Source organism: Ischnura elegans, chromosome 4 (genome assembly GCF_921293095.1).
Source record: "Ischnura elegans chromosome 4, ioIscEleg1.1, whole genome shotgun sequence".
Lineage (NCBI taxonomy): Eukaryota > Metazoa > Arthropoda > Insecta > Odonata > Coenagrionidae > Ischnura > Ischnura elegans.
The window spans coordinates 64,007,649-64,034,791 of NC_060249.1; the positions used below are offsets into that span (position 1 = coordinate 64,007,649).

The following is a 27,143-nucleotide window of genomic DNA, read 5'->3' on the forward strand; positions in this document are numbered from 1 at the left end:
CATTTGCTAGCTACGAAAAAAGATCAACGAATTTCAAATGGATCTTCAAGGTAAATATTGAAATTTTTAATTTATATAGGGAAATATATTCACTGTAGCTTCAAAACTGTTATAATTTCATTAATATAACTTATTTTCACATATGTATATTGTTGAGTAATAATTTTAAAATCTCAGAGCATAATATTTATAAAGCATTGCGTCATATCTTTGCATAAACATGATAGTGTAACTTGTTTGTGAAGTAAACTGACCAAGCAGTATACATTTTTCTGACGGCTATATCCTTATTTAGTGCGTTTTTGGATAATTGGCGGTGTTTAGTATTCAAATTAGTTTATCTACGAAAATACATAAGTATACTGGTCATCTCTAAATTAAAATCTGGTGAACACAAGTGGTCCGGTCGGCCTCGTTGGTGCCGGGATAAAGTCCCCGACTGCTAACCTAGAGGTCGTGGGTTCGAATCCCGCCTGGGTGGCTAGACCACCATCCAGGGCATGGATGTATGTGATTGTCAAACAAGTTAATTGTAAGATAGGACTACCTAGTCCTAAATTTGCTTGTGTAATAAAGACGACAGTATTATTATTACCCTGGTACTTACTCTTTGAAGCACATTTCCCTCTGTTGAAGTTGCAGATGTATTTAACTTTTATTATCTAAGCGAGGCGTTGAAGATATCTCTTATTATCCTGGCCCTCTGTAATATACAATTTCCTGGGTTCACTTTAGCAGATGCTCAACCTAGCAGGGGCGCAGCTAGGAATTAAGGCTGGGGGAGGTTTAGGTGCAACTAATACCGGGGTGTGTGGGGGATGGAATACCCACCAGGATAAGCGGTAGGTGCGAGATTAATAAATTGTGGAATTTTAGGATAAATGGTGAGTTTTACGGCTTTCTGAGGGATATTTTATTTATCCATACACATTCTATTAGTAATGTCAATCCAATTAAGTAAAATGGATTAAACTTTAAAATTTCTCTGAGCTCTGGGGAGGGTTTTATCCCCCAAGACCCTTGCTGCGCCACTGCAACCTATAAGTATCCCCTAAATTCTCTGCTTTTTGTGTGTAGTTCAGGATTTTAGTTGCAGTTTTGGCTAACAGTGAATTTGAAACTTTTTATATAAGTAGAATTTTATTCTTTTAAATGGCACTGTAAGGTTCATCAAAATCATTCCAGCCAATGGTGTTTATTAGCTGATTGAAATACATGTTCTCTGAAATGCTTCTTTCACTCCTTTCTCCACTGTAAATTACTACAGTACAGATAAAAGCTGTAAGATTTTTCCCTGACTTTGTGACAATATCCATTGATGGGTGTGTAGTATGTCCAGCCATGACTATACCTACCTATTTGTGCTGGTCATCCATGTAAGGGCTTACGTAAGGTATACCCTGGATCAAAACTAGGGGGTGCAAGCCATGGTTGTTTAAGTTGTAGGTAAGATTTAAAAAATGGAAAAGGTGAATGAAATCAACTATTTAAGGAAACTGTAACAGCTCTTTCATAGTTTTTAAAAGATTATTTGCTTGAATAAATATTATTTTCCTTAAAGACATTTGCGAATTTTGATTCTAAGTGTATGGGGGGGGGGGGGGGGGGGGGGGACAGTTGCCCCTAGCTGGGTACACATCATGCATCCATGTCATCAACTAATTAAATGTGAATTAAATTGAAATCAAAAGCATTCTGCAGTGAATTTGGATATAGATGTCTTGAATTCATGGTATAGCATACCTTTCTTGTTACAGCGATAGGGTGAGGTACCACAGTGGTATTATAATGGTTATACCCTGCACCTTGTTGTCTCTTCAGATAAGAAGAGAAACCAAAAGATTGCCTATTGTATATTTTACTTCTCAGTCTGGTACTCCTACCTTCAGAATGATTTTGTTACACTTAGTGATATAGGTATTTTTAACATTTTTCCTTACAGGATGTGTTATGAGGAGTATACTCACTAAACTATAAGTCAGTTGTCAGAATTTCTGCTATCATCTCAGAGACAACACATTGAAGAATCAGTCAAATAAAAACACAAATTTTTCTGTCAACATTATTGTATTTTGGTTGCCCATACAGCGTAGTTACACAGTAACAACTTTCATCTAGTCAACACCTACAGCTAAAACCTATGTCTAAAAATCCACTCCAGGCATAGGAGTGGCCAAAGTCCCTCAATATGCACAAAACCGATGTTTTCCTTTAGGCAGCATGACAGGGGACACAATCCTCCACAAAACAATGGCCTTAATTAATTTAGAATTCCTTTTCCCTCACAAACCTTTAGTTGCTAAATACTTGGTTCCTCACCTCATCTTCTCCCTATATGTACTCAACATCATCAACACTCTTTATTTTTTTAACTTGGACTTAACTGTGGTACTGCAGTGCCAATTACGACATACAAGAAAGTTTAAAAGTGAGTGTGTTTTGCGTGTAATGTGGGGCAAGGAATCAAGAGGTAATGAGCAATGTTTGGATAGGGTGAGATTATGGTTAAGATATAGAGCAAGAACTGGGATGATAATTGTAATTCCTTGACAGGATGAGGGTGGAGCCAAGGGGAATAATGTGCAAGGTTAGGGAGAGTAAAAAATAGGGGTCCACGGCTAGAGTTTAGGAGGTAGGGTTGAGCAAAAGATTCAAATGCAATGGCTGAAGGTTAACAAGGATGAGTTAGGGGAAATGGTTGATAACATTCCAAAGGTCTCCATTAGTAAGAAAAGGGGTATGCAGGAAGGGTATGGGGATATGCTTTCATTGATTCAGAATTTTTTTGAAGTTTTGAAGAGAGCTTTCATGTGAGTTAATTGTCAGACCTACGTGATGAGTATTGCCCATTTCGTGTCGCTTTCATATTTGTATATATATTTATTCATATTTATATATATATTTATTCATATATATTATTTATATATTTGTTTTCAGAGTCGAAATCCAAGTTCGCTACACCAACAGTAGTATCATTAGTAGTGGTATGTCTACTAAAAATATGCGAGAAAACGTTGCCGCACAAAAAGTTAGACATTTTGTGTTGTGAAGTTGCGGGATGTGGAAGTGAAAAATATAGGAGGTATACGATCAAGCACTCCGTTCGGCACTCACTCCAGCAATTGCTCAAATAATGCATGATACAACTTCATTGTCTGGCTGTGAAGGGGCAAAAATAGCCTGAGGAAAATTATTTGTAAGAACGGCCTGCTAGTGGATATTTTCAATACTGGCTGGCAAAAGATAGGCATCTCACAATTTCTCTTCATCTCTCAATCAAAGAGAGTTAAAAGAATGTTGAGTGTGAGAATGAGTTCTTGCCAGGACCAATTAAAATAGTGCCTCCATAATATTTTGCTGAGCATACAAGGCACCAAAAACCAAGTAAATGTGTGACACTCACAATCAAAGAAACAAAAATAGAATTTAAATATAGGTCAACAGACAGTGTACAAATATATAGAACAAAATGTACATTTAAATTACAAAAACATAAAAATCATATAACATTATCTTTGTACTTCATTAAAAACAATCACTTATTCCTATTCAATCAAAGATGATGGCAAACCTCCCCCTTAATCAAATGCAATGCAATACATAGCCATCAATGAAAAAATAAGTCATGAGTGTTGGGAGGCATGAGAAAACCATTGGCTCAAAATTTAAATCCTTTCTCTGAAAATATTGGCCACGACTACATCTTAATACAAAGCATTGCACTTGATAAACTATATATTGAAGCATATTAGAAATATGAAATGACAAAAGATGACTAATAGACAACTGCGCCAAAGGTTTGAAGTATTTAATGTAACAACTACTAAAACTTACATTATACTTTTGGATTGGCATTTCATTTTTGGTGTTATTTTATTATTTATGGATTAAACAATCATTTGGCTGCCAGGCTAGCGATAAAATTAGTTTTGATCGAGAAGAACGACAATGATATGAAACTGTCGTTCACTGTTGGAGAATTGGGTTCAATGCAGACACAAGATAGGGGGAGGTAAGCCTCAACCTCCCATTTATTACACTGGACTCATGCTCTCTTCAAGCATGTATGCTAAATGTATTTCAGGTCCAACACACATACCTACTCTCACACGCATACAGACACAAGTGCACACCAAACCATCATCTCGCCCCTGTTTACTGAAAAACCGCACTCAAAAACTACTCATGTACACAGCTATTTTTCCCTTTTGCATCCAACTTTTAAATTATCAGTATATATATAATCTTGCATTTCATTGAGATAGTTTTATTTGGCTCATAAATTTCATAATTTCGATACATCTTTACTTAGTTTATTACACTACTACTCTGTGAAGGGTACTTCAGAAACGCTTCTTCGAGAAATTGATGAGCCTTGGGAGAAATTGTCTTTCGAAGAATTATGAACTAAAAAATCATTTAAATTAAGGGAATTCGATGGATTCATTGTATATGTTCCTTATTTTAAATATTCTTGAAATCAAAGAGTCATTTCTTTGAAGGTGCGTTTCTGATCACTCAGCTCGATGTGTCTCTTTGTCCTCATACATAATATTTATGATACACAATAGTGTGCCATGAGTCTCTCTCAACTTAGATGCACCCTTGAGCATTTGTGAAATATTTTTGGGACACCAGAGGGGGATTTAAAGGGAATTTGGTCAAGTTATGGCTCTTGAGATCATGGAAGGAGAGCTGGGGAGGAGGATTGAGGAGGTTTCTAAATACATATGCCGTTCCAAAGCTTAGAGCAGCAAGCAGTACCATACGCTGAATGAGGCATTCTAACGTCTTCTACGTTGACCCATTCAGTCATCCTACCCAGTACTTGATTTGCAGCCGTGAAACAACTCCTTCCTTACTACCCATGAAACTGTAAGAGGTAGCACCACGAATAGCCCACTTTTTTAACCAGCACATCATTTATTCAACCTAGCATGCACTCTCCATTTCCTCACCCTTTTTCTTCTTTGCCTGTCTTTGCCTATAAGCATGAAATTCCTCCTTCATGGCCTGTACCCTAGCCTCCATATTCTCATACTTGGAGGGTTTGTTGGGGCGAGGATAAAATGATGAGTATATCTCAGAGTCACTCATGCCACCAGCACTGCCACCAAAACCTGATATGCTCCCTCCTATGCTCCTTTGGTTTGGCGTTCCTGGTAAAGGAGTACCATCAGCCGCAAGCACAGTGTCAAACTCGTAATGGTCATCGACACTGACATCTGGAGCCTCAGGATCTGGTGGTTCAACGATTTCGGAGGGGGGCAACGTTATGGGGGAGGGAGGTGGAGGTGGCAAGGGTATTCTAGGGGGTGAGGAAGGGTAGGGCTCCCTCTCCACAGTAGGTCCCCGGAGAAGGGCACGCTCTAGTTCCAGTGATGGCGGGGGTGGTGGCCATCCTGGAGCTTCCTGAGGAGGTACAGCACCCCGGGTGTGATGCGGGACAAAGTGCATACCCTGAAGGGGTGCAGGACTGGCAGTGGCAAACTGTGGTCTCGCCTGTCTAGGGTTCATCCACGCTGGGGGAGGTGGGGGTGGCGGCGGCCGGTAAGGAGGCCCAGGCTGGGTGGTGGGACGCGCCAATTCCACGACAGGAGGCATCTCAAGATGGTGGTGGTGATGCATAGGCATTGCCGGCTGCAGCAAAGGTGCTGCACCCCGCCACTCTGCACTGATGCTGCTGCCATCCAAAGGGGACTGCCCAGAGTGCGAGCTTTGGTTCTGCTGAGAGGTGTTCTTGCTCCCAAAACCACTGGAACTAGATCGGCTCTCTGGGGATGCCTCGTGAAGCAATTCTGGAGCTGCCCCAGGACGTCCCACCACCACGTGTGGTGGGTGGACCCTCTGAGATCCTCTGGAAGACCCACTTGCCAGACTGGCCCGCAGAGAAGCAGCATAGTTCTCTGCTGAGCCCAGCTCGGGGGCACTGCGAGAGTGGCGGAGGCTGGCTGCAACAGGAGGACGGGAGTGAAGGCGCGATGGAAGACGAGCCCTGGGGATGCCCCCGGGGGCCATTCGGCCACTCCCAGACTGTGCCCCTAAGGCTGAGGGGTGCATGTGGTGTTTACTTGCGGCCTGGGGCATAGCGGTCATCGGTGGCCCTGGTACTTGGTTGTTGCTTGGGATTGCGACGCGGAGGTGGGAAGGAGGATGGCCACCGGCCATGGGTCTGGGGGGTTGCTGAGCCAGGCGTGGCAGGAGAGCATGGGGGTGGATGGGATGGTGGAGCAGGAGGGAGGGTGCAGGTCCGTGGATGTGCCTCCCAGACCGCCTGTGGGTCAACGGGGTTGTGGCGACGATGGGGCCAGGAGGAGGGGCGTGCCCTGGCCTCATTAGCTGGTGGGGTGTGGGATGGTGGTGCTGGTGCACCTCTGCCCGCACCCACTGCCACCGCCCGTTCTCCTCATGGATGGCTCTCAGCGAGGGCAGCTCCTGGGCGTATCGAGCATGCACCGACCTCAGGGAGGAGGAATTGAGGCCGCTAAGCCCTGAGTGGGTGGCAGCTGTTGTTGGCAGTGACCTGTCAACCGAGCTAGCCTGCCGGACCGAACTGAGTTCGCTGAAGTTGTGGACGGGTGTGGGCGTGAACCACGTGTCGCCACCGGCAGACTGTGGGTTGACGGAGGCCATCGGGCCGGGGGAGCTGGCACGGAAGTGTGGGGTGTATATTGTGGCCGGCACGGTGATCATTGGGGGGCCAACAGGTGATGGGTGGACAGGATGCCCAGGGTGGGGCAATGGGTGGTGGCGGACAACCCTCCTGGCAATGAGGCAGCTCTCTCCAGAACCATCTGACCTCAAGCTGGCCCGGCCGTCGAACGGGGGAGAGCCTGGGGCCACCAATGGGAGTGGCCTGGGCCTCGGGAAGATAGGCCTCGGACGTGGACGGCGCCAAGAGGGCCGAGGAATAAAGCCACCCTCATCACTGCTGCTGCTCGCGTCCACCACGAATCTGCCGTCAGGCGCCCGCGATATCCTGTTGAGGGGCCTCAGGAAAGGTGGCCCGGCAACTGGAGGCCTGCTGCTTTGTCCAGCAGCGAGGGCCTTCTCTAGAGACTCGCTGCGATGCAGGTGGGGGTAGTATGGGTGCAGTGGCGGGTGGGGATGGGGGACATGGAGGTGTTGGAAGGCACCTGGCACAGGAGGTTGAATGAATGGGGAGGGGGGATGGGGATGTTGCGGGGGACGTGGGGGAGAGCGTTGCGAGCACTCCTCCTCCTCAAGGTGCTGTCTCTCGTGCGACGATGACCAGTTGGCTTCCCCAGCCCTCCTGCTCCCGATTGGCTTTAGAGTCACCCAGGCTCTGGTTAATTGACCGAGGGTGGTTTGAATCTGCTTAAAAGCACCTAGGGTCACACTTGGTATTCTGCTCTGTCTAAGTCTGTAGGAAAAAGCCAAAGGCACAAGCATTAGAGGGTGGTTGTTTTGCTTTTGCTCAAACCAGTCGCTAACTTGGTCTAATCCATGCTCTTGATTTGGCTAAGGATTAAAACATAAATGCAGCATTTAGCTGAAAAGCAAAAGCATGCAGGTTTGAACACAATTACGTGCTGTATCAATAAAAGATAGAAGTACAGTTGTCGAATACTCTAGTTAAACTGAAAGAAATAAATAACAGAAAGACATGCAGTTCACAGTTTTAAAGAGTGGCTTCAAGACACCCAATATGAGACTATTATAACCTTTTACAGTGATATCCATTCTCTCATTAAAGCAAAAGAAATCATTGCTCACAAGATAACAATCACTATCTCAACTGTAATGTTGTATATAACTATAGCACATGTATTAATTCATTATGTAAAATTGTGATCCACATCTATTTAAGCACATTAATGCATATTTAAATACCTAGGAATTTTAGTGAGAGATGATTAATGATATTAGGTAACACTTCAAACATGTCCATATATCTTTGATTTATTCTCTTGGCAGGGATTCACAATGAAGCCAATGTGCTTTATTGAGGTAATTATTGCATTATATATACAAGCAATGGATATGCATGCTTGACTCGAGATGATTTTTAAGGCTGAAATAAGATTGTTATATCAAGGAAAACCTATTGCTTGCATCGAAGATGAATGGTCATTTGAATTCTCAATGACACTAGTAGGTACAGCAGACTCCTGATTATCCGGCTGCGGTTTATCCGTGTTGCGGCATATCAGTTCATGAGTTTCAATGTTTTCAGCAATCTTTATTAAAAAAATAATAAGCGGATGCAAAAGTGCCAGGATATTTGCATTTTGATGCAAGGCTATGCCTGGACTATTACTTCCATTAGAATCCTCTTCTTGAAGGGGAATTTTTTAATTTACTTTTTGATAAGGAATGTTTCAAGTGTACTTGGATGTCTACTCTAGTATGCAGATGACGATCAACTGCTGTAAAAAACTATTGATTTATTTTAGAAGATTGTTCTATGGTTACTCAAGGAAAAATTTTTGCTTTCCAACTGCTTTGGAACCCCTTTGAAACTGTTTTGAAACAACAAAATCTGTCATGGAACTGCGGTGGAACTCATTTCCACTCATTTGTACCAAAAATTGAATATATGAAGATATTTATTACGCATTTGTAATCCCCTTTCAAACTCCTTTGTAGAGAGTGCGCTCGTGTGGAACTGCTTTCTACACATTTGGAACTCCTTTTGAACGATTCGACAGGATTTCCAGATGACATCACTGGTATTGTAACTGCTGTGCTCAGAAAAACAAAAATTCTCAAATACATGCAATAGAAATGCATAAGTGGTTTAAGAAATAATTTAAGTCAGTTAATGGAAACAAAACTTCAAAACGTTCACTCGAATGAGTTTTATTATAATTATTCTCTTTTTCTTGTTGCTTGTACTTTTGGGGTCATTTTGAAATGCAACAAGGTTATCTTTACTACACACCAAGAGTCTTGGTTGTGCAAAATAAGATATTCAATAGCAACTTCATGGCAAGCGTCATTAATATAATGGCATTTTTTGGCATTTCCAAGTAGATTGTGATTGTAGAAAAAGAAATTTCAGTGCTTTCATAGTATATTTTGCACATAAATGTTGAATTTTACGGTATTTTTTGCAATTTTTTTTCAATGCTTTCATTCTATAATATTTTTCGGAAAAGTAGCACTACTTTTCATCAATTTATATGCACTTTTGTTCTTTAATATTTTTCGGAAAAGTAGCACTATTTTGCATCGATTTATATGCATAAAATAAACCGGTCGATGTAATGTCTTCCTGATCCCTGGGAAATGGTTTACGTCCATCTTTTGTTCCGTATTTTAGGACTTTTTTTTTGCCAAAAATGAATCCCTCCTTTAAAAATCTATTTCAATTTTGCGGTGTTGAGACAAGTTCAGGTACCCGGAAAGGCCTTTTTTTTCGCATTTTGCATGGGATTTTCGAATATTTAACATGAGACTTTTCAAGGAAAAATATCCAGAAACGAATGCATTTCACTCAAAAATGGACACTAAATAATCCACGTCAACTACGTAAGACTGGATTTAAGCTCTCGATGTGGACTTTCTTGACTAAAAATGTCACTTATTCCCCACTCTAATGTATTAACAGTGCATAACCTGTGCCAAATCTACCAAGCTGGAAGGACCTTCGTTTATGGCTAATTTTGAAAGTGCAATGAGACTACTCATGGAGCAGTTACTGTACACTATTTAAAATGAAGTTTCTGCCACACTTCAATCCGCCATTGTCGCCTGGCCTAAATTTTCTAAACAGACCACCATGAATTTCAAGGGAACTCTATAAGCCATCTTGAACTGCTACAAAGCAGTTTGCATGGTGCACAAATGAGTTCCAAAACGGGTGACCGACTGGTACAAATGAGTTCCAAAGGCTGAAAATTTGTTCCACAGCAGTTTCCCCATAGAAATCCAAAGCAGTTCAAAATGTGTTAGATATGAGCTAGAAAGCTACACAAATGAGTTGATGACATGGTAGGGTGCTATGATGTCATGAAGTGCTGAGTACTACGTTTCAATTCCAAAGCAGTTTGGAAGCACATACAAATCAGTGGTTACAAAGCAGAGAGATGACAGTTTCAAATGGCTTACACAGCAGAAATTTTTCCCCGAGTAACCAATCGCAAATTAAGGGAAATGTTGCCTACGATCTGTATTTGTATATTTCATATCGCAAAAGCCCAATTATTGCAGTGGCCATGCATTCAGTTGAATACGGCCCAAAGGAACTGGAGATTTGGCGTAAATATGTCGCACTAAGATATATTTCCGCCGAGACTATTCAAGGTCAAATTGGAGAGGAAGGAAGTGAAGGCAGCAGGGGAAGTGGAAGTAAAGAAAGCATGAGTCATAGCCAGGCTTTTGCCTACATAGACAAATTGCCAAAAGTCCTGGTTTCCTATAACTGCTGCTGAGCGATGAGGTGATCGCGTGCCCATTACCTTCACGGAAGCTCCGTATTCATGTTATCCTAACATCACAGTGTGCAATTGCATTCTGTGATCACAGAACAGCGACCCGCAGCAGTTGCATGCTTGGCAACTTGCATGAGATGTGACTACATAGCACGGTGCCCAACAATGAAGTTTCTGATGTCGTGCAGTGGTTTTGAAGCATTCGTGCAAATCAATTTGCTGAATCCATGATCTCGCAGACACAGGTGTGCGGTTTTCGGAAACCAGGTATTACATGGAGCAGTCGGAATATGAGTGCAACCACGTTATCGCCACTAAAAAGATTGCGGTTGGGAAAAGATAGCTGTGAATGATTCCGCAAAGCAACCTAAAATAACAGACAATGTCCATAAAATAAAAATAAATTTTTTGATTTACATGAATTATGAAAAATACATGAATTTATAGTGAAAGTTTGGATTACTTGTGTTTTCCTATTATTCATGCTGCCTCTCGCAATCATTAGCCCGGATTATCAGGAGTATGCTGTACTTAAAAACACATGACCACTTAGGTCATTATTGTTTTAGCCACAAGTTCTTGCAATGTTTATGGAAAAAAATGAGGAATATAATGAATTAAATACATGCAGGATAAATACAAAGGCTATCATAACAAATTATATCACATCACTTACAAAACACATTTCCTTTAATAAATAGGTTTATTTACACATTGGTTCTCACAATCTATGGGAACTAATCGTGCAGCATGACATGTAAACACATCACATATTTTTCCTCTAATCTGCTAATAAGTGTGTGCTTTACCTGTGTGAAATGAGTATACTGTATTCAAATGAAATGAGAGACCTAAACTAGTAAAAAATATATGACCACTTTTGCCCAAATGGAACTATGATACTATGCACAAAATTTTCTCTCTTCACATTGAATTTCAATAATTGGTCAATCAGGTATAACAATAATTTGAAAAATACTTCTACGTATTCACATGGATATATCTTGTTATTTAATTTCAATTATTGAAAACTTTATTTCAGTTTGCTGGGACCAATGTAAACATTATCGAGATGACCGGAACTTAATTAGGAGGAAGGAATTCCAAGGACCTTCAGTAACTTATGAAAGTTGGCAACAATGATTCAATTATCGGTGACTCAACTCCGTGGAATTTCATCATGATGATGGTAAGGAAGCTGTAATTTTATACACAACATATTTAAACCAATCCATTTGCAACACTTCCTGTGTCATTCTCTACTGTGCAATTTCTTGGTGTATCCTTGGGAATGACATGGCAATTATCAGAATTGGTTGCATTCTACACATTGAGTGGAAAATTACTTAGTTCCATCATCAGCTATAATATCTTGGTGGTCTATGCAGTATAAAGTAAAGTAAGGTAGAGATACCGTATATCTGAATATAGCCCCCCTTTTTTTTTCCAAAAATGCCCATGGTGAAAGTAAATGCGGGACCATCTTCAAATGTATTTCCTAAAATTTTCCTGATTTTTCCTGAAACTGAAGCATCAAAATTAAGGGGGTGGGCTATATTCAGAGGGGGACTATATTCGGAGAAATACTGTAAGTGAGAGTAGAATTAGGATTTGGAGGATAGTTAACGCTCTGTCTTCCTTGCCCTACACTCCGTGCTGTTAGGGGAAGATAGCCCTAATTCTTCTACTGTTGGGCACTTAATGGCTTCCACTTAAAATACCACTGTTGAGGCACATAGTCAAGGCATTCAAAACCCACTCAAATTTTAATTTTGCGGGAACAGAGTTAAGTGAACATTCCCCGAGTGAACACCCCAAAATGCATAGCCCCTTCAAATGCAACCCCAAGAAATTTTTTAAACTACAACCTTGACATTGTATGAATTGTAGAGGAAAGAATTAGTACCCTTGTTTTACACTATGACAAGGGTATCCCAATCCTCCACTGCTCAAAATTAAACTCTGATAAACCGGGTTTGCCTACCCCCATCATAAAAGAGCTCATTTTTATCGAGAGGGTAAAACATTTGATAGATACATATTCCCTTTTCAACAGTATGAAAACCTGAAACGTTGAAGAACAAGGTTGGAATGCAACAAAAATCTAATTGACAATATCAAGGGTATTAATTCAAACCCATCACTTCTTATTTAAAAAAGTTACCTGTAGTACTCAGCATCACACACATGTATCAAATCTTCAGTTTAGGAAGATCTCTTTTAGAGAGCTTATACTACTCAAATTCAAATGGATTATGCTGGCTATGACATATTATCAAACTGATTAAACTTTTTCATTTGGAAATGTTAGGAAATATTGCTGCACTGTAATCTTGGTTTGATGGAAATGTACTATAACTTTGGAGAGGTTATTGGACTGACAAATGCTTACTGTAAGCATTCACAGTATATCAATAGTTGGGTATATATGTACTCTCTATACACAATGAGTGAACACGGAAATGAAAATTTACCTTTTTCTCTTTGATTCAGATACAACTGGGAAAAATGTATAGAATCACTACGGGTGATTCTTTACAGTAACCATGGCACGAGGCCAATTTCCACAAATTTTGATGATCTTAGTATAGAGTTGTATATGTATTTTCATTTCATCAATTAGAAAAGATTGGTCAATTCAGTTCATACAACCTTTGTATAAATTAAAATCTGACACATTGATCGCAACAGATAAATTGCTATTAATAAGAAACTACCTTTGACTCGCATTAATACCTCAAATAGATAGTGAATAATTTGCATTTGTTAATACTATACAACCTAAATGAAAGTGATTATCCAAAGTGAATGTGTTAGTGCTTATTTTATCATTTTTTAATTTTTCCTATATACTATGAGACACAACAATATGTCACCTTAATTTATGTATGATCACACCCATGATAGAACCATCAAAAATATCTTATCTAGGAATGGCTTTGGAAATTTCTTTTGGGATGACCTTACCAAATAGACAATCAATTTTACCTTGAAGTGGCTACTTCATGTGCTTTTGAAGAAATCATCTGTAACACAATCAGCAGCATTAAAAAAAAGTGGTCAAATACGGCCAAAACCATGTATCTGACCATAATTCTGAGATTATGGGAAGGAGTATCTACTCCCTCTACTATTTTATTCGGCAGAGAAGACTTCCCTGCAAAATTGCTGAATAGGCCTGGCCTACTCGGGTTTACCACCAAAGCCAGCCTTCATCATACCTTGAACAATCTAAGGTCACTCTGAACTTCATTCAGGGAGCAGAAATGAGTGCATGCCAAAGAGAAGTTATTTTCCAGGGCCACACAACACTTTCAAGACATTCTTGATTAACATATGATCAACATAGCACACAAATCCACAATACAACATCAAAACCATGTAAAAACATTATCACAGTAAGATAAACATGCAAGGGCAAGGTGCAACATTGCAGAAGAGAGCGAATGAGGTGCATGAGAACTCAACAGTTGGGAGTTATCCGAGCTCTTCACCTTTTTTCCTCCTTTGACAGCAGCACAATGGGGAGAAGAGGATAGGAATGGGAAGGGAATTGGATAAAGAAAAAGAAAGAAACAAGATTATATGTTTAGTGCCAATGACTCCAAACAAGAGTGTGAACTATTGCATAGTAAGAGAACAGAATAAAAGTTTGTTATGATTGCTCTCTTTTTCATGAACACGACCAAAAAGAGGGGAATTTTATTTTTTTATGTAAAAATCAGTAAATGTTTTCAATATGCATAAAAGTAGATAGCTTATAAGGATGTTGAATTACAAGTGAAATAGTGTTCAAATTCAGTAAAAATACATAGTAGGTACACAAGTAAATTTAGATATAGATATAATATATGCACTGTTTCTAAAAGACAAAAAAACAATGATTACACAGCATAAAAGAACTACCAGAGTAGCCGTCCTGTTTTATCTTGTTAGCTAATAGCAAGGCAATCCAAAAGCACCAAGCAGACAATGCCCATAACAGTTTATTTTAAAAGATGGTTAAAAGAGTTAAATAGGTACTACTAATGTAATGCTAAATTTGAAACAAGGTTGGTGGAATGAGGAATATGTCCATCTTACAGAGCTTCCTGGCAAACTTCAAAGTATTAAAATTAAAAAAAAACTGAGCAATTTTAAGTAAATAATTATTTCCCCATCAATTTATTAAACACAAGCTATATTTGTTTAAATTTGGATAGTCAATCCTTTAGCTGCAGTGTGATTTTTTACTATTTTGCCATTACTCAAGGAGAGTATACATAAATGTACTCTTCAGGGGGTGATCAGGTATAAGTTAAACAGAGAAGACTGCTGAGTGTTTGATTCCTTCTATAGCATTTTTGAGTTGGAGTGGCAAGATTATTTCGATTGAAAATTTTATTGCCGTTAATTTAAACATCTGCATGATTCCAAACAAAGAGAGGCTGTGAGAAGAATCTATTTTTAAGGCTTTTACATAATCCCAAAATGTTCCAGCTTTCCGTGATAATATCAGGATTATTGAGATTTTGCATAGTTTTGATTTTGGCCTCAGCCTTCAGCAACTGGGAAGCCATATTAAGAGTTCCTTTTGGTAATTATTTGGATCTCAGTACAGTTCATGAGTGTGCACTCAATTTTTCGTAGATTATTCCTAGGAGGATTACAAGAAGGGTGAAGGATTGAAGAAAAATGCAAAGAAGTCCAAAACCCTTCTATACTCTTATGCAGGGGTCTCCAAACTACGGCCCGCGGGCCGGATCTGGCCCGTGGGTTTTCATCCGGCCCGCACACTCGTTTCAAGTAGCGCGCGATTCTCGCTCGTTTAAGTCTGTGAGACGCCGGTAGGAGCATTACAGCACTGTACTGCATGTCAAAGTCGCCTTCAACTGTTCTTAAATAAGAAATATGCCACTGGATACTTCAGTAGACGTTGGAATCGAATACTTCAGTCATCGGCAAATTTGCTATCCGGCTCGTGGGGAGATTCGGAACTTGGAATGTGGCCCTCGTGGCCTAGTAAATTGGAGACCCCTGCTCTTATGTATTCAGTTTTTTTTTCTGCGTAAAGCAATGACAACATTCATTGCTGGAGCCTTTCGCTCTTCTAGAACACAGAATTTAGAATCCTTTTTTAAGCAAGCAGATATTTGATGCTCATTAACCTGCATTTGAAATTTCAGCCCACTAGTTTAAAGAGGCACTGAAACTGAGGTGAAGATGAGGTGGGAGTCAAATATGAAGAATAATTTTGAATCATTACCCATGGAAACTTATGAATGAAATTCTTGCAGCTAGAGGGCTTATTGAGTTTCAATTTTCAGCTAAATGACTGTTCGGTAGCATACTTGTAGCTCAGGAAGACACTGAAGTCACACAAGTAATTCTAAGATTTTATGCTAATGAAGTAAAATTATGATTAAAATTCTAACAGCACAGCCAAAGTCAGCCAAAAGATCTCCAAACATTCAATGCAAGTCATTTGCATGGCATAGAAAATGATGCAGTTGGACTTAAAATACTCCAACCTCAGATAATGGCAAAAAACATAGAGACAAAGGAACATCAAGTAACAGATCTTTCAAGAGAAAACGAACACATTTATGAAGAAAATGTTCCAAAAGATTGATTGAAGATGTGCCATTACACTTTTAAAAAAAGATGTGAATTTGATCAAGAGGGAAGAAAAGAAATAAAAAAAAAAATGTAGGAATGCATTACTTTATTTTGCAGATATTTGGATTAGAGTGATAAAAGGTCCAACTGCATGCACAGAGAAAAAGTAGAAACAGACAGAAGTAGGTAGAAAGAGAGAGAGAGAAAAAACAGCCACAAGAAAATCAAAGGAAATACGTACAGTAAAACCTCAATATAACAAACTTTGACCAAGACATTAGAGCGCTGAAAGTACGAGTCCATAGTGGGATGGAATCCAAACGGTCACATTTGGAGGAGGTTCCACTCAGAAAATAAGTTTGATTTTTGCGAATGTTATTAGAAAGATCCCTTTCTTCAGATCGATTGTTGATGAGTTCCCTTTGTGGAAATTCATTGATAGTGATGATACAAGCTGCTATAGTAATTTTTCACGCTATTTTATTTGCTCAACTGGTTTCAACATTTACACCCCTTTATCAAGAGCTGTCCCTTTCTCATTATATACCATCAAGTTTGATTAAAAAGAGCTTTCCATGGAAATTGCCTTTAATACCCGCAATTCCTAATATGCATATGTTGGAGCTCATGACAATATTTGTCTACACAGGAAAAAAAATATAGAAGACAACAGCAATACAGTGCCAAGTCCAGTATGTTATTTTGGAAAAAAAAAGATGCAAGAGATCCCATGATATCAGTGCCATGGTAATAAATAAACCTAACCTCATAATCATGCCTCTTCAATTATCAGTAAGTACAGCTGCAATAGAAGGCAAAATATCTGAGTTAATAGAGCAATAGTCTTATTGCAGGTGAGAATTGTTATATAAATATATACACATTTGAAAAAGAATCAGAATAGCTTACTTTTCGTCTACTAGCTATTTTGTCCAACATGAATGCAGCATTTTAGAGAAACTCATACAAAAAGTTAGAATTGAGTATTTTTTTAAAAGTCTTACGGCCCCTGTGGAACCTCCTTAACCCGATCTTAACGATTCCTCTTAATGTGAGCACTCTTGTCTCAGCTTGTCTGTTGCATTAAAGTTTCGACCGCACTTTACAGTATGAATGAAATTGGAATATGCAGTTTGGAGGATGCCCTTACTCTGGTGTCCTTTGAGCATTGGGGAGGGGAGGCTCTTTCGTTCGTTCGTCAGCTGTATTGTTGTTGTTGGCTGCTCCTGCATCATCACACACGCACGCTTACGGGCCTCCCGAGAGTGGACTTTCTGACCCCACCCTACTCGCCACACGCACGCACACATCATCACATGCACACACACACACAAACCGAGGGGGAGAACGGCGTGAATGAAACCAGGGTAAAATAAAAATTTGAGAGACACCACATCCATAAAAAATCTAGCAGCATGAAGCTATTAATATAATGTATATATATATATAATATATATAAGTATTATCTCTTTCTCACAAAAAAAGTGTGGTAGGTATTTTTCTGTTTTCCCGTTACATTAGCTACCAAGCACTAAAAATAAACCTCATATGTTTGAAATTATAAATTTAAAACTCTTTGAGTGAAAAAGTTATTTTAACCACATCTGGTTCAAAAAAGAAAAGAGTCGAGGTTATACCAGAGAAAGATGAACAGGAAAACATTTTCAGGAGAGAAGAGAAAGAAAATAGATAAAGATTACTGTGTCATGCGCACATTTAGAAGTATCAATAAATATCTACTTGCCAGGGATAGAGGAAGAAATGGCTCATCCCTGATAAATAATTGGTATGTCAATTTGAATTTACAGCCTAAGATGATAAAAGTATTTACAAGGTAGGTATTACAAGTACATTGAATTTCAACCACAATAACCATGAAAAGGGACTGTACAAGCGGTATTGTTTGAAAGTCTTACTTTTTCAAAGGCACTTGACTCGCCCCCGGAGGTTGGCCACCATTTCTTGCATCTGTGATCCTACAAGCAACCATGTTGTATGCTGGATTGGAGAATAAATATACAAAGTCATCAGTTTTGGAGGTTAGAAAAAGTAAACTGATCAAAAAGACTACGTTAATTTACAAAATCAATACATACTCAAGTACATCAGCAGTATATCTAATAAGAAATTGAAATAATTTGGGTAAGCAATAATGGCCATCTCTCTACAGGGCTGATAAGGAGCAAATAAAAAGAAACCATAAAAAAATGCAGAAAATTTGTGGAAGCAGGCTTTTGTGGAGGTTTGGGATCTTCTCATGAGCTTTGGTGATTAAAAAAAGATATTTAAAGAATGCTCATTTGAACTAAAAAAAGTAATTTTGATAGGAGGTGTGTCACAAATTACTCTTGCCTTAATGCTGGGACCATGTTCTTGAAAATGCCAATTGATGGTTTGTGCAGTTAGTCTTTTTTGTGATGAAAGTTTTATTGAAAAAAATGAGAAATACCTATTTACTGTGATAGACTGTAATAATTCCCTTGCAGCTTTGTAAGGAAAGAGTTCCCATTAAGGGTCACATTTTGTGTTGAAACCGGGTTTTCACACTTTCTATAAAATCCATGAAAGTTGGTGTAGTTAAACCATTAGTAAAACTTAGAGATAGTAATTCAAAACACATTAAGGAACATCATAAATCTTTAAGTTTTAAATGTAAATACCTTTATACCATGTGATATCTCTTCAGACATGCTGTGTCTGTTTTTAAAATATTGTAACATTTCATGCACATCACATATCTGGGAATAAGAATCTTAACAATCATGCCATATATTACATTAGAATATGTATTTAGAAATTCAGGGGAGCATTAAAATCTAATAGTAATGATTTTTTATTATGTATTCAAATGCCTGATTTTATACTAAAGCAACCTCACCAAATATAGTGAACAGTTAATATTTATCATTATCAAGGGGCACATGACGTTAATATTGCAATAAATTTGGAATACATAAAGGTATTACATATTCTGAATCTTTCAGTCATTCTATCTCCTCTGTAAAATCTCTCAGCACTTTTGCTCGCAGCTTGTAGGTGTCTTTAAAAGCTACATGAGCCAAAAGTTACCATCTCATTTAGGCTATAAGATTTGTACTAGAGCAATAGGTTCTCTCTTTTACTGTGGAATGATTCTATCAAATCAAAGCAGATACCATATGCATATGAAATTGACTTGCTGCATTTTTTTTCAAAGTAAATGTAAATAGATTGTTGCAGAACAATCCATGAAATACAATGCTGAAGCTATTTTAGACAGAGTGAATTTTTCAGCAATAACATGACATGCTGAGAGATTCATTACCACTAATTCTTTCTTGTGAGTTCAGTACCTACATAAATGTTCAATTACTATTGGATTACTAAAAATTCTTATTGTAAAATGACAATATGTAAATCTTTTCTTTAAAATTTAGCAATGTAGAAAGAATGCAATTTTATTCAGCAGAATTATGATTCAAATTTCATGCCTTACATCAGCAGCTTCTAGCAATTAATTCTAAATTAATTTTTTGGCAGATTGATATAAAAGAGCACTTCAACAAAACAGGCTGGTCAAACAGTAGCTAAATTTATATGCAATATGTATTTTAATAAACAAGTTATTTTAAGTTTTTGAGAGTACTGACTAAAATAATCACCAGGAAAGGTAATTTCTCTTGCAACAATAACAAAATTTAGCAATGATATTCATTCAAGTAAGTTGTGCATGCAGAAAAGTAAGGAGACTGAATTTCTTTTTTACAATAATAAAATTTTATTTCTCAATTTCTATGTGATCCCATTGTTGTTCCTTTGGCAACTATGCATTGGTAGAGGCCTAGTTTCCAGCATCCGCGGCACCACTGTTATATATTTCATTCAGCTCTTTAACCCGATTCAGTTAACCCAATTTCTGAAGTACAGTCTTCCAATGCTGATTAGCTGGGATGACGGTAATATTTTGTAGTGAAAATGGCAGTCCACACCAACCTCAGAAATCTAACCCTGGACACTTATTCTGATTATTACGTGTACATTATTAGTGGTTGCTAACTCAAGTTAGCAAAGAAATGACTGACTTTAGCTATCATTGTTGAGTTGTCTTTTTATGGATAGCTAATGTTAGCGGCAGCTAACCCTTAACAATGAAAGAATGGGAATTTACTTCCTGGACAGCAGAGGTAAGTTTGCTGCCATTGTCAGCTAACTGGCTAGCTGTCATTGCACCACTCTCAATCGAATATCCTCATATGCTTCCCATTATGTATTTGTCCAAGAACTTTAGTTCAGTATTTATGTATTTCCATTTCTGATATATTTAGGCAGTGTAGCTGTCTGGTTAATTTTTTTGTCACTTCGAATACTAGTCAGGTCAACATCTGCCAACCACAGCAGGTCTCACATAGTGGATTTCAGTAATCACTTTATTGGAGTTACTGATGAAATTTTTTTGACATTCCTTCATTTTGAGTTTTTCTATAAACTGCAAAACAAAACTCGCCAGTCACTCTCTCAAGGGTTGTGTAGTATGTTACATCATGGAGCTAAAATTTTCACTAGAAATCCAAAAAGCATTAGAGTTTTCTCCACATATGTCCACGGACTTGCTTTTTCTCCACATGTTACAGACTTAGGTCAAGAGATTTCTTAGTTTCTCTGCAGAAGGGTGCTTCCAAGTTACTGACTTGATACCCAGGAGGCATTGATATTCAGTGTGTATGAATTAGAATCAGGCAGTGTATGGCCAATTTGATTTCAGTGTTTCCAGTCCCATTACTTCTCCACCACATTTTATGAACAAATTTATTAATTCTGATTATCCAAGAAATTTAATTCTTATAAAGGGTTGGAAATATCCATAACCCCCCCACATCTATGCTCTAAGACATTTACTGTACTAGCACTAATCAAAGACAGTATTTTTTCCCTTTTGAATATTTAACTAAAATTGGGTTCATCTTAGATTTGTAGCATTATGACAACTAGGTATCCCTACATGATTTTACAATTATGTAAATTATTTGTACATTTGACAAGAAAGTTGATATCAAACCATGATTTCATTCAATAAAATTTTAAGCGTTTGAAGGGAAGATTTATTAATTTAAAATATGCAATACCTACAGGCATTTCACAATTTCATTTCTATGATATTGTACATAAGTTTCATGCTACTTTGTAACTTAACCCATCAAATTCCTAGATATTTCCAGCCCTTTATTTTCATGTCATCCATTTAAAACCATATAAATGTGACAGTATTAGAGTGATTCAAACTTTGCCATCCAATAAACAATTTTAAGTAAATTTTAATCAAATTACGAGGGAAAAATTAATGCGTGATGATCTAATTTCTTAGTGCATCAAAACTAAACGTATGGCTTCCCAATTGAAGCATGTGTACCAGGTAATTTTATACAATTTATTATTCTGGTACATAGACCATTTAATTCATGCAAAATATTTACCCTTCTCTTGTTTCCGCCTTTTCCTTTTGTTGCAAATCTTCACTGCACATATGGAGAGAATGATGGCAACAATGAAAAAGAGAATGCCACCAACCACTCCAGCTGTTATCGCCTTGTGCTTCACTCTAGCCGGTACTGGGAACTTGATTTCATCACTACTTTCATAATTCTTCACAGAATTTGCATATACACGAAAGTAGTACGTTCTTCCTCCCACCAGATTCTTGACTAGATTTCCGGAATTGAAAGAAAGAGTAACAATTTAAATAATATCAAAGAAAGAATTCAATCAAGAATATCAAACGTTTAACTTTGATATTAATTAGGCATACAATGCACACGGCAAATGGAGATGTTGGTGAAAATGTAATATTTTTTTGGTTGACTTGCTTTTGAAAAATCACTATATAATTTATGCTTAATAAATATATTCATTAATTTATATTTGTGAAAAATTCAGTAAACTTAAGAAAATGTGAGTAAAAACTAATGCATGCAAGGAAAATGTGCCATGAGGGTGAGGCGACAAATAAAAGAAACATATTTATTTACCCAAATAAGATGTTTCTTCTGGTCGGATCTGACCTTTGTTTAGTGTTTTCCATTGAGCATCAGTGCGGTACTTGATAGTATAATACTGGATGAGGTTCGATCTTTCCAATGGTGCTTGCCAGGTGATTAAAAACCCATTGCTGACTTCTGAAACTGTAAGATTCCGAGGTGGACCTGGTTTTGGACCTGAAATTCATATGTAAGAGGAGACCACCAACCACCCAACGTTTGCCAGGGTGGAGGATGGTACACAAATTAACAATGGGTACACAACCCAGGATAAAAATCTAGTCAAGGCTAAAAAAATTAATTAGTGCGATAAGTGTGAGGATAGTGTATGGCATTCAAGAAAAAGAACAATTATCCAAACATGGATGAGGGACGATAAAATCACATGCAATCAAAATCAAATACCTTTAGGTCGGAGCACCGGAGGTATTAATGTAGCTCCAGTGGAATCAGTCGGAAACATAATTATACTATAGTCATATATGTCTGAAAAAAACAAACAGTGAACAAAAGATTGTCAGAAAAAGCAAATAATAAAAAGGGAAAAATATCATCATTCAGTAAAAGTAAATCGAAATGCATGAAAATTTTCCAAAATGAAATATTTTCTTCAAATTTTAACTCAAAGTACAGCTAATAAAAAGTGAGAAAAACTGGAACATAAGTAAAATTAATAAATCACTTACTTAAGATAGTAAAAATATGCAAGTAACTATACATAAAAGTGACTAAAAAAATGTATTTACACTTATTGTGCAACTATTCAAAACCCAGAACACATCCAGGAACATTCACAGGCACTAGCAAACTGTACAGACTAACATCTATTGCTTTGGCATTCACATAACATGGGAAAGTAAAACCCATCAACAAGCAAAACTAATCATAATGGAGAGAAACTGAAAGGAGATGTCAAGGACGGCTGAGGAGTGGAAACAGAGGAGGTTGGGAGGTTTGAGAGAGGCAAGGAGAGAAAGATAGAGAGAGAGAGAGAGACAGACGACTTCTCATTGGAGCCTTACCCTCATCAGGACTTGGTTCTTTCTCAGCACTCCCCCCAATATCACTAGGCCTAGGGTTTATATCTAGAGGGTAGGCAGACAGTGAGAGGAAGAAGAAACAAATTAATAATATTGATCACTGTGAATATAAAAATTGTAGATGGAATAGGCAGCAATGCATGAGAGCATGCCCACTAAGCACAAAATATCCACTGTAAGATTGGAGAATATCTGATTTTTAATGCTCAATTTTGGTCATTTGATGAGACTCTTTTCACCTTGTTTGCACGTATGTAATTAGAGATGCAGTATTAATGGAGGTTCAAGGTCTGTAATACTTCAATATTTGGTTTACCCAAAGTCAATCATAAAATACCTAAGAAAGAGGTATTAACTCTATTTTTTGTAGACCTTACTGTGCAATTTGTTACCATTGATAGATTTGAGGTGTAAATGCCAAGAGGAACCCTACTTCTACATAATGCTTTGCCTTATGTTGTTAGCATATTACTTAAGAGATGAGCTACACACATAAGAAATAATATCAACATTGTGGGAAATATAACATAAGTGGACCATGTTATAGAGTTTTGACAAAAGGAACTGCTAAATTTTGGAAAAGTGTATGCTATTACTGCAAGATTGTTTTCAGAATATTAAAGGCACTTTAACACAATATTAATTGGCCACTATATTCCTATGTTCTATTAGAGAGCAGATTGTAATTGTTATGTCTTGTAATCACCTTTCAACAGCGTGATATAATAATTATTGCATCATTGTCGTATTTTATAGCATTCATTTCCCCAAAAGATTTCTTTAATTGATCTTTAGATTTATACGTGTATATGTAATGTAGATGAGCTTTACTTAGCCATGATGGATATCTACAATTCTCCATTAGATATTCTTGTGCTATGTGAGAAATACAAACAGCGATATACATTCATTAAAATTCTTTGGAGAGGCCTTAAACGTATCAATTGAAAAAATTTCCTATGATGATGGGTGATTAACTATTGTCAAATTTTAACAGTGGGATGAAAGAACCTAAAGAAATCCTTTTACAATTAATTCTCAGTTCATATTGATTCAAGCCCCATTCTATAACTGCACTCAGGAAAAAAGGTACCTTGTCGATACCTATATTGTACATAACATCTTTAAGACAACTACTGCTATACTACAGAATTCCAGTAGATACTGAAGTACATTCCGGGTTTTATTTGAAAACCATTTTCAATTTAGTTCAAAATCAAAATATTTAATTGGGAGAGTAGAAAAGACTTCCTGGCAGTGGGTTTCATCGCTAAACATAAACTACTAAAATTTGGAGATCAAATGATGAAATACAATATCAATGCCTCAGAAGTGGATCAATATGAAACATATTCCTAGAATTTAAGAAGAAATGACTGTTTTGATCTTTTTAATATGCAAAGTGACCCTTCTATTTGCAAAACAGGTAGAAAAGAAGGAAGTTAAGAATATATATTTAAATATTCATAATTTAGTGACACCTCATTCTGATTTTGGAGAATGTTTTATGGTTTAATTGCTCCTTGAGCAAAAAATGCTAATGTTAAAATAGACTGTATGTATCTCAATAGAATGCTAAAAAAAATCATTTATGTTGAATGATCATATATCAAGTTCCATCACAGTAAAACGGAAAAATTATTTCAGAGAATATGTTGGAGGGATGGTTTGATGAAGAATTCATTTTCCAGCCACCGTAATGATGCTGTTCTACTAAGTGCCTACGTAATTATGTAATAAAAGACCTCTGTAAACCAAAGAATCGAGAGAAGATGTTTTACTAAACTAGATCAATGATGGTCATACAAGTGACAGCAAAATGACAGAAACTTAATTGATCCATATCATAGTAGCCATTTTCAACAGATATTGCCAAAAGATGATTTTAAAATCATCAAATTGCAACAAGCATTACAACAGGCTTTAATGCTACTTGATGAGAATGCCAAGATCTTAAAATCAACATTAGGAAAAATAATGATGAATGTTAACTTCCATTATCATGAGTAATAAAATGCTTTATAGTGACATTATAACCTGCTGATTAGTAACTACCAGGAATAAAGAGAAATTGAAACTCTTTCAAAAATGCATTGAAATGGTCACATACCTATGTATATGCACATTTTAAAAGCAGTTACTGCTGAGAGGATACTGTGGTTAAAGTAATTAGGAAATGAGTTTTCTCCACATAATGACTGGCATCTGATTAATGAAAAACAGAGCCCTACTTAGAGCAATACTACCTAATAAAAACTGACAAAAAACCAGCAATATTAACAACATGAAACTGATTTAGGGATGTGACCCAACTGAAGAGACATAACAATCCAACATTTTGAAAAAAAATCAGCAATGCCACACACCATTAGGTATCTTAAATGATTTTTGAACACAATAATTTCAGTTTTTTGGTATGAAGAAGTGATGACCAGAAGACACCATAAAAGATTCAATCAATATTACATATATAATCACTAAAAGTTACCCACAGAAGTCTATAAACTAAACAAAATTTGAGTGCATTTTCACAAGAATCAAATCACAAGTTCCCATCTGCTATCCACCTGAATTTATGCTTAGTATTCCAAAGCCCCAAGAAATGACATTCAGATAGACTCACGTCATCAGTTTGTGCAGGGTACATACATGTAAGGGTGCATGAGGGAAATCCAGAAAGAGTAATAGGCTCACCTTTTTGCAAATGATCTAAAGATTTTCTAGCATTTCAAAAAGCCAGTGAGCAATTGAATAGTTAAAGAGGGTTAAAAGTTCAGATAACTAGTTGATTTCCTATCACATATGTTAGGATCCTCTAATATGGACAGATTCTACAAAGCATTTCTAAGATTTTTCCAAGCACATGATTTACAGAAAATGCATTGACAATCAATAAATTATAACTTAGGAATTATCACTTACCACGTGTTCTCACGCTGATGACTTTACTGAACATGCCATCACCTAATGCATTCTTTCCTACAACTTGGAATTCATACGTAGTCCCAGGGGATAATCGATTAATTGTCACCTGAGTACTCCCGGGTGGAGTCACTGGAATAGTTGACCAATCAGAGACTCCTCCTTCGCGGTACCTGATAATACAGAAGCAAGAATGCAGCTTACTAGTGAGTAATGAAACCAGGTGCAGATGCATAGAACAGAGGACAACCACCTCCAACAAGAAAGATAGTTAAAAAAATGACAAATCAGTTAATCCACTCTCATTTAAAACAGGAATAATCATTAAGCATTCAGAGCTATCATTCAAAACATTCATTGGATCTGAAACGAATTCTACCACGAACTTTCCCCATAGGGATTTTTTCATGATTGCCCTTTTTACTAAATTAATTGTGTTTACAAAAGATATTTCACCTTGTCTGAGTCAAAGCATTGAAAGGTAGTAAAAAAATCTTCAAAGTGCAGGAGAGATCCATTAAAATATAGCATTGACGGATTATTCATAGAAAATTTTATCAGGAGTTTCCATGTAATTCACTATTATTTTGAAATGTCTTTAAATAAAAAAATCTTCAAAGCACAGGAGAGATCCATTAAAATATAGCATTGTCGGATTAAAAAAAATCGGGAGAAATTATAAACAAATGATTAATATCCATTGTATACTAGAGTTACAGAGATAAGTAACTTATTGATTTGCTAAACTTTAATCGGGCAAAAAGTCTACACTCACCAAATTGTGTAGTCCTGCTTGTAGTCTGGACCCCCGGAGTACCCTGGAAGCCAAAGCAGGGTAACAGCAAACTCAGATGCATTGGCGGACACGTTATAGGGTGCATGGGGCTGGGTGCCCTCCACCACCAGCTGCGTGGCTGTGACAATTGTGGCCACTTCATTTGAGGCAACACACTGATAAAAACCAAAATCCGTTCTCCGTAGATTTTCGATGGTCATGTTACCTCCAGACATTCGAACACGGTTCCTTTGTAAGGCTGAACCATCTCTCTGTTGAAATAAATTATGAGATGAATAAAAAATGATCCAAATGGATTCAAGTGAGATTTTATAAAACTATGAAGCCACAAGCTAATAATAAGAGAGGCAGGGGTGGATCCAGGATTTCTTTCTGGGGG

The 27,143-nt window shown here is 37.5% G+C and overlaps 1 protein-coding gene and 1 long non-coding RNA gene across 7 annotated transcripts in view; one reads left to right on the forward strand and one right to left on the reverse strand.

The window, feature by feature from the left end:
- The first annotated feature begins 3 nt into the window (after positions 1 to 3).
- On the forward strand, positions 4 to 13,478 carry LOC124157606. 2 transcript variants are annotated; one of them, XR_006864623.1, is made up of 3 exons: positions 4 to 50; positions 1,268 to 1,446; positions 11,440 to 13,478. It is a non-coding gene; the product is annotated as an uncharacterized LOC124157606 (long non-coding RNA). The 2 variants fall into 2 exon arrangements; XR_006864624.1 differs by lacking the exon at positions 1,268 to 1,446 and having other exon boundaries at positions 15 to 50.
- LOC124157604 (protein turtle-like) overlaps positions 2,049 to 27,143 on the reverse strand; it is an 837,486-nt gene continuing 812,391 nt past the window's right edge. For 3 of the 5 annotated variants that reach the window (XM_046532465.1, XM_046532463.1, XM_046532464.1), the window contains 8 exons: positions 26,744 to 27,015; positions 25,969 to 26,141; positions 23,029 to 23,091; positions 22,412 to 22,492; positions 21,998 to 22,183; positions 21,446 to 21,673; positions 17,912 to 17,993; positions 2,049 to 7,384 (listed from right to left, as the gene is read on the reverse strand). In XM_046532465.1, the coding sequence (XP_046388421.1) occupies positions 4,933 to 7,384; positions 17,912 to 17,993; positions 21,446 to 21,673; positions 21,998 to 22,183; positions 22,412 to 22,492; positions 23,029 to 23,091; positions 25,969 to 26,141; positions 26,744 to 27,015 (3,537 nt within the window). In that variant the 3' untranslated portion in view covers positions 2,049 to 4,932. The remainder of the gene's footprint in view (positions 7,385 to 17,911; positions 17,994 to 21,445; positions 21,674 to 21,997; positions 22,184 to 22,411; positions 22,493 to 23,028; positions 23,092 to 25,968; positions 26,142 to 26,743; positions 27,016 to 27,143) is intronic. The other 2 variants (XM_046532466.1, XM_046532467.1) reach the window with 2 other exon arrangements.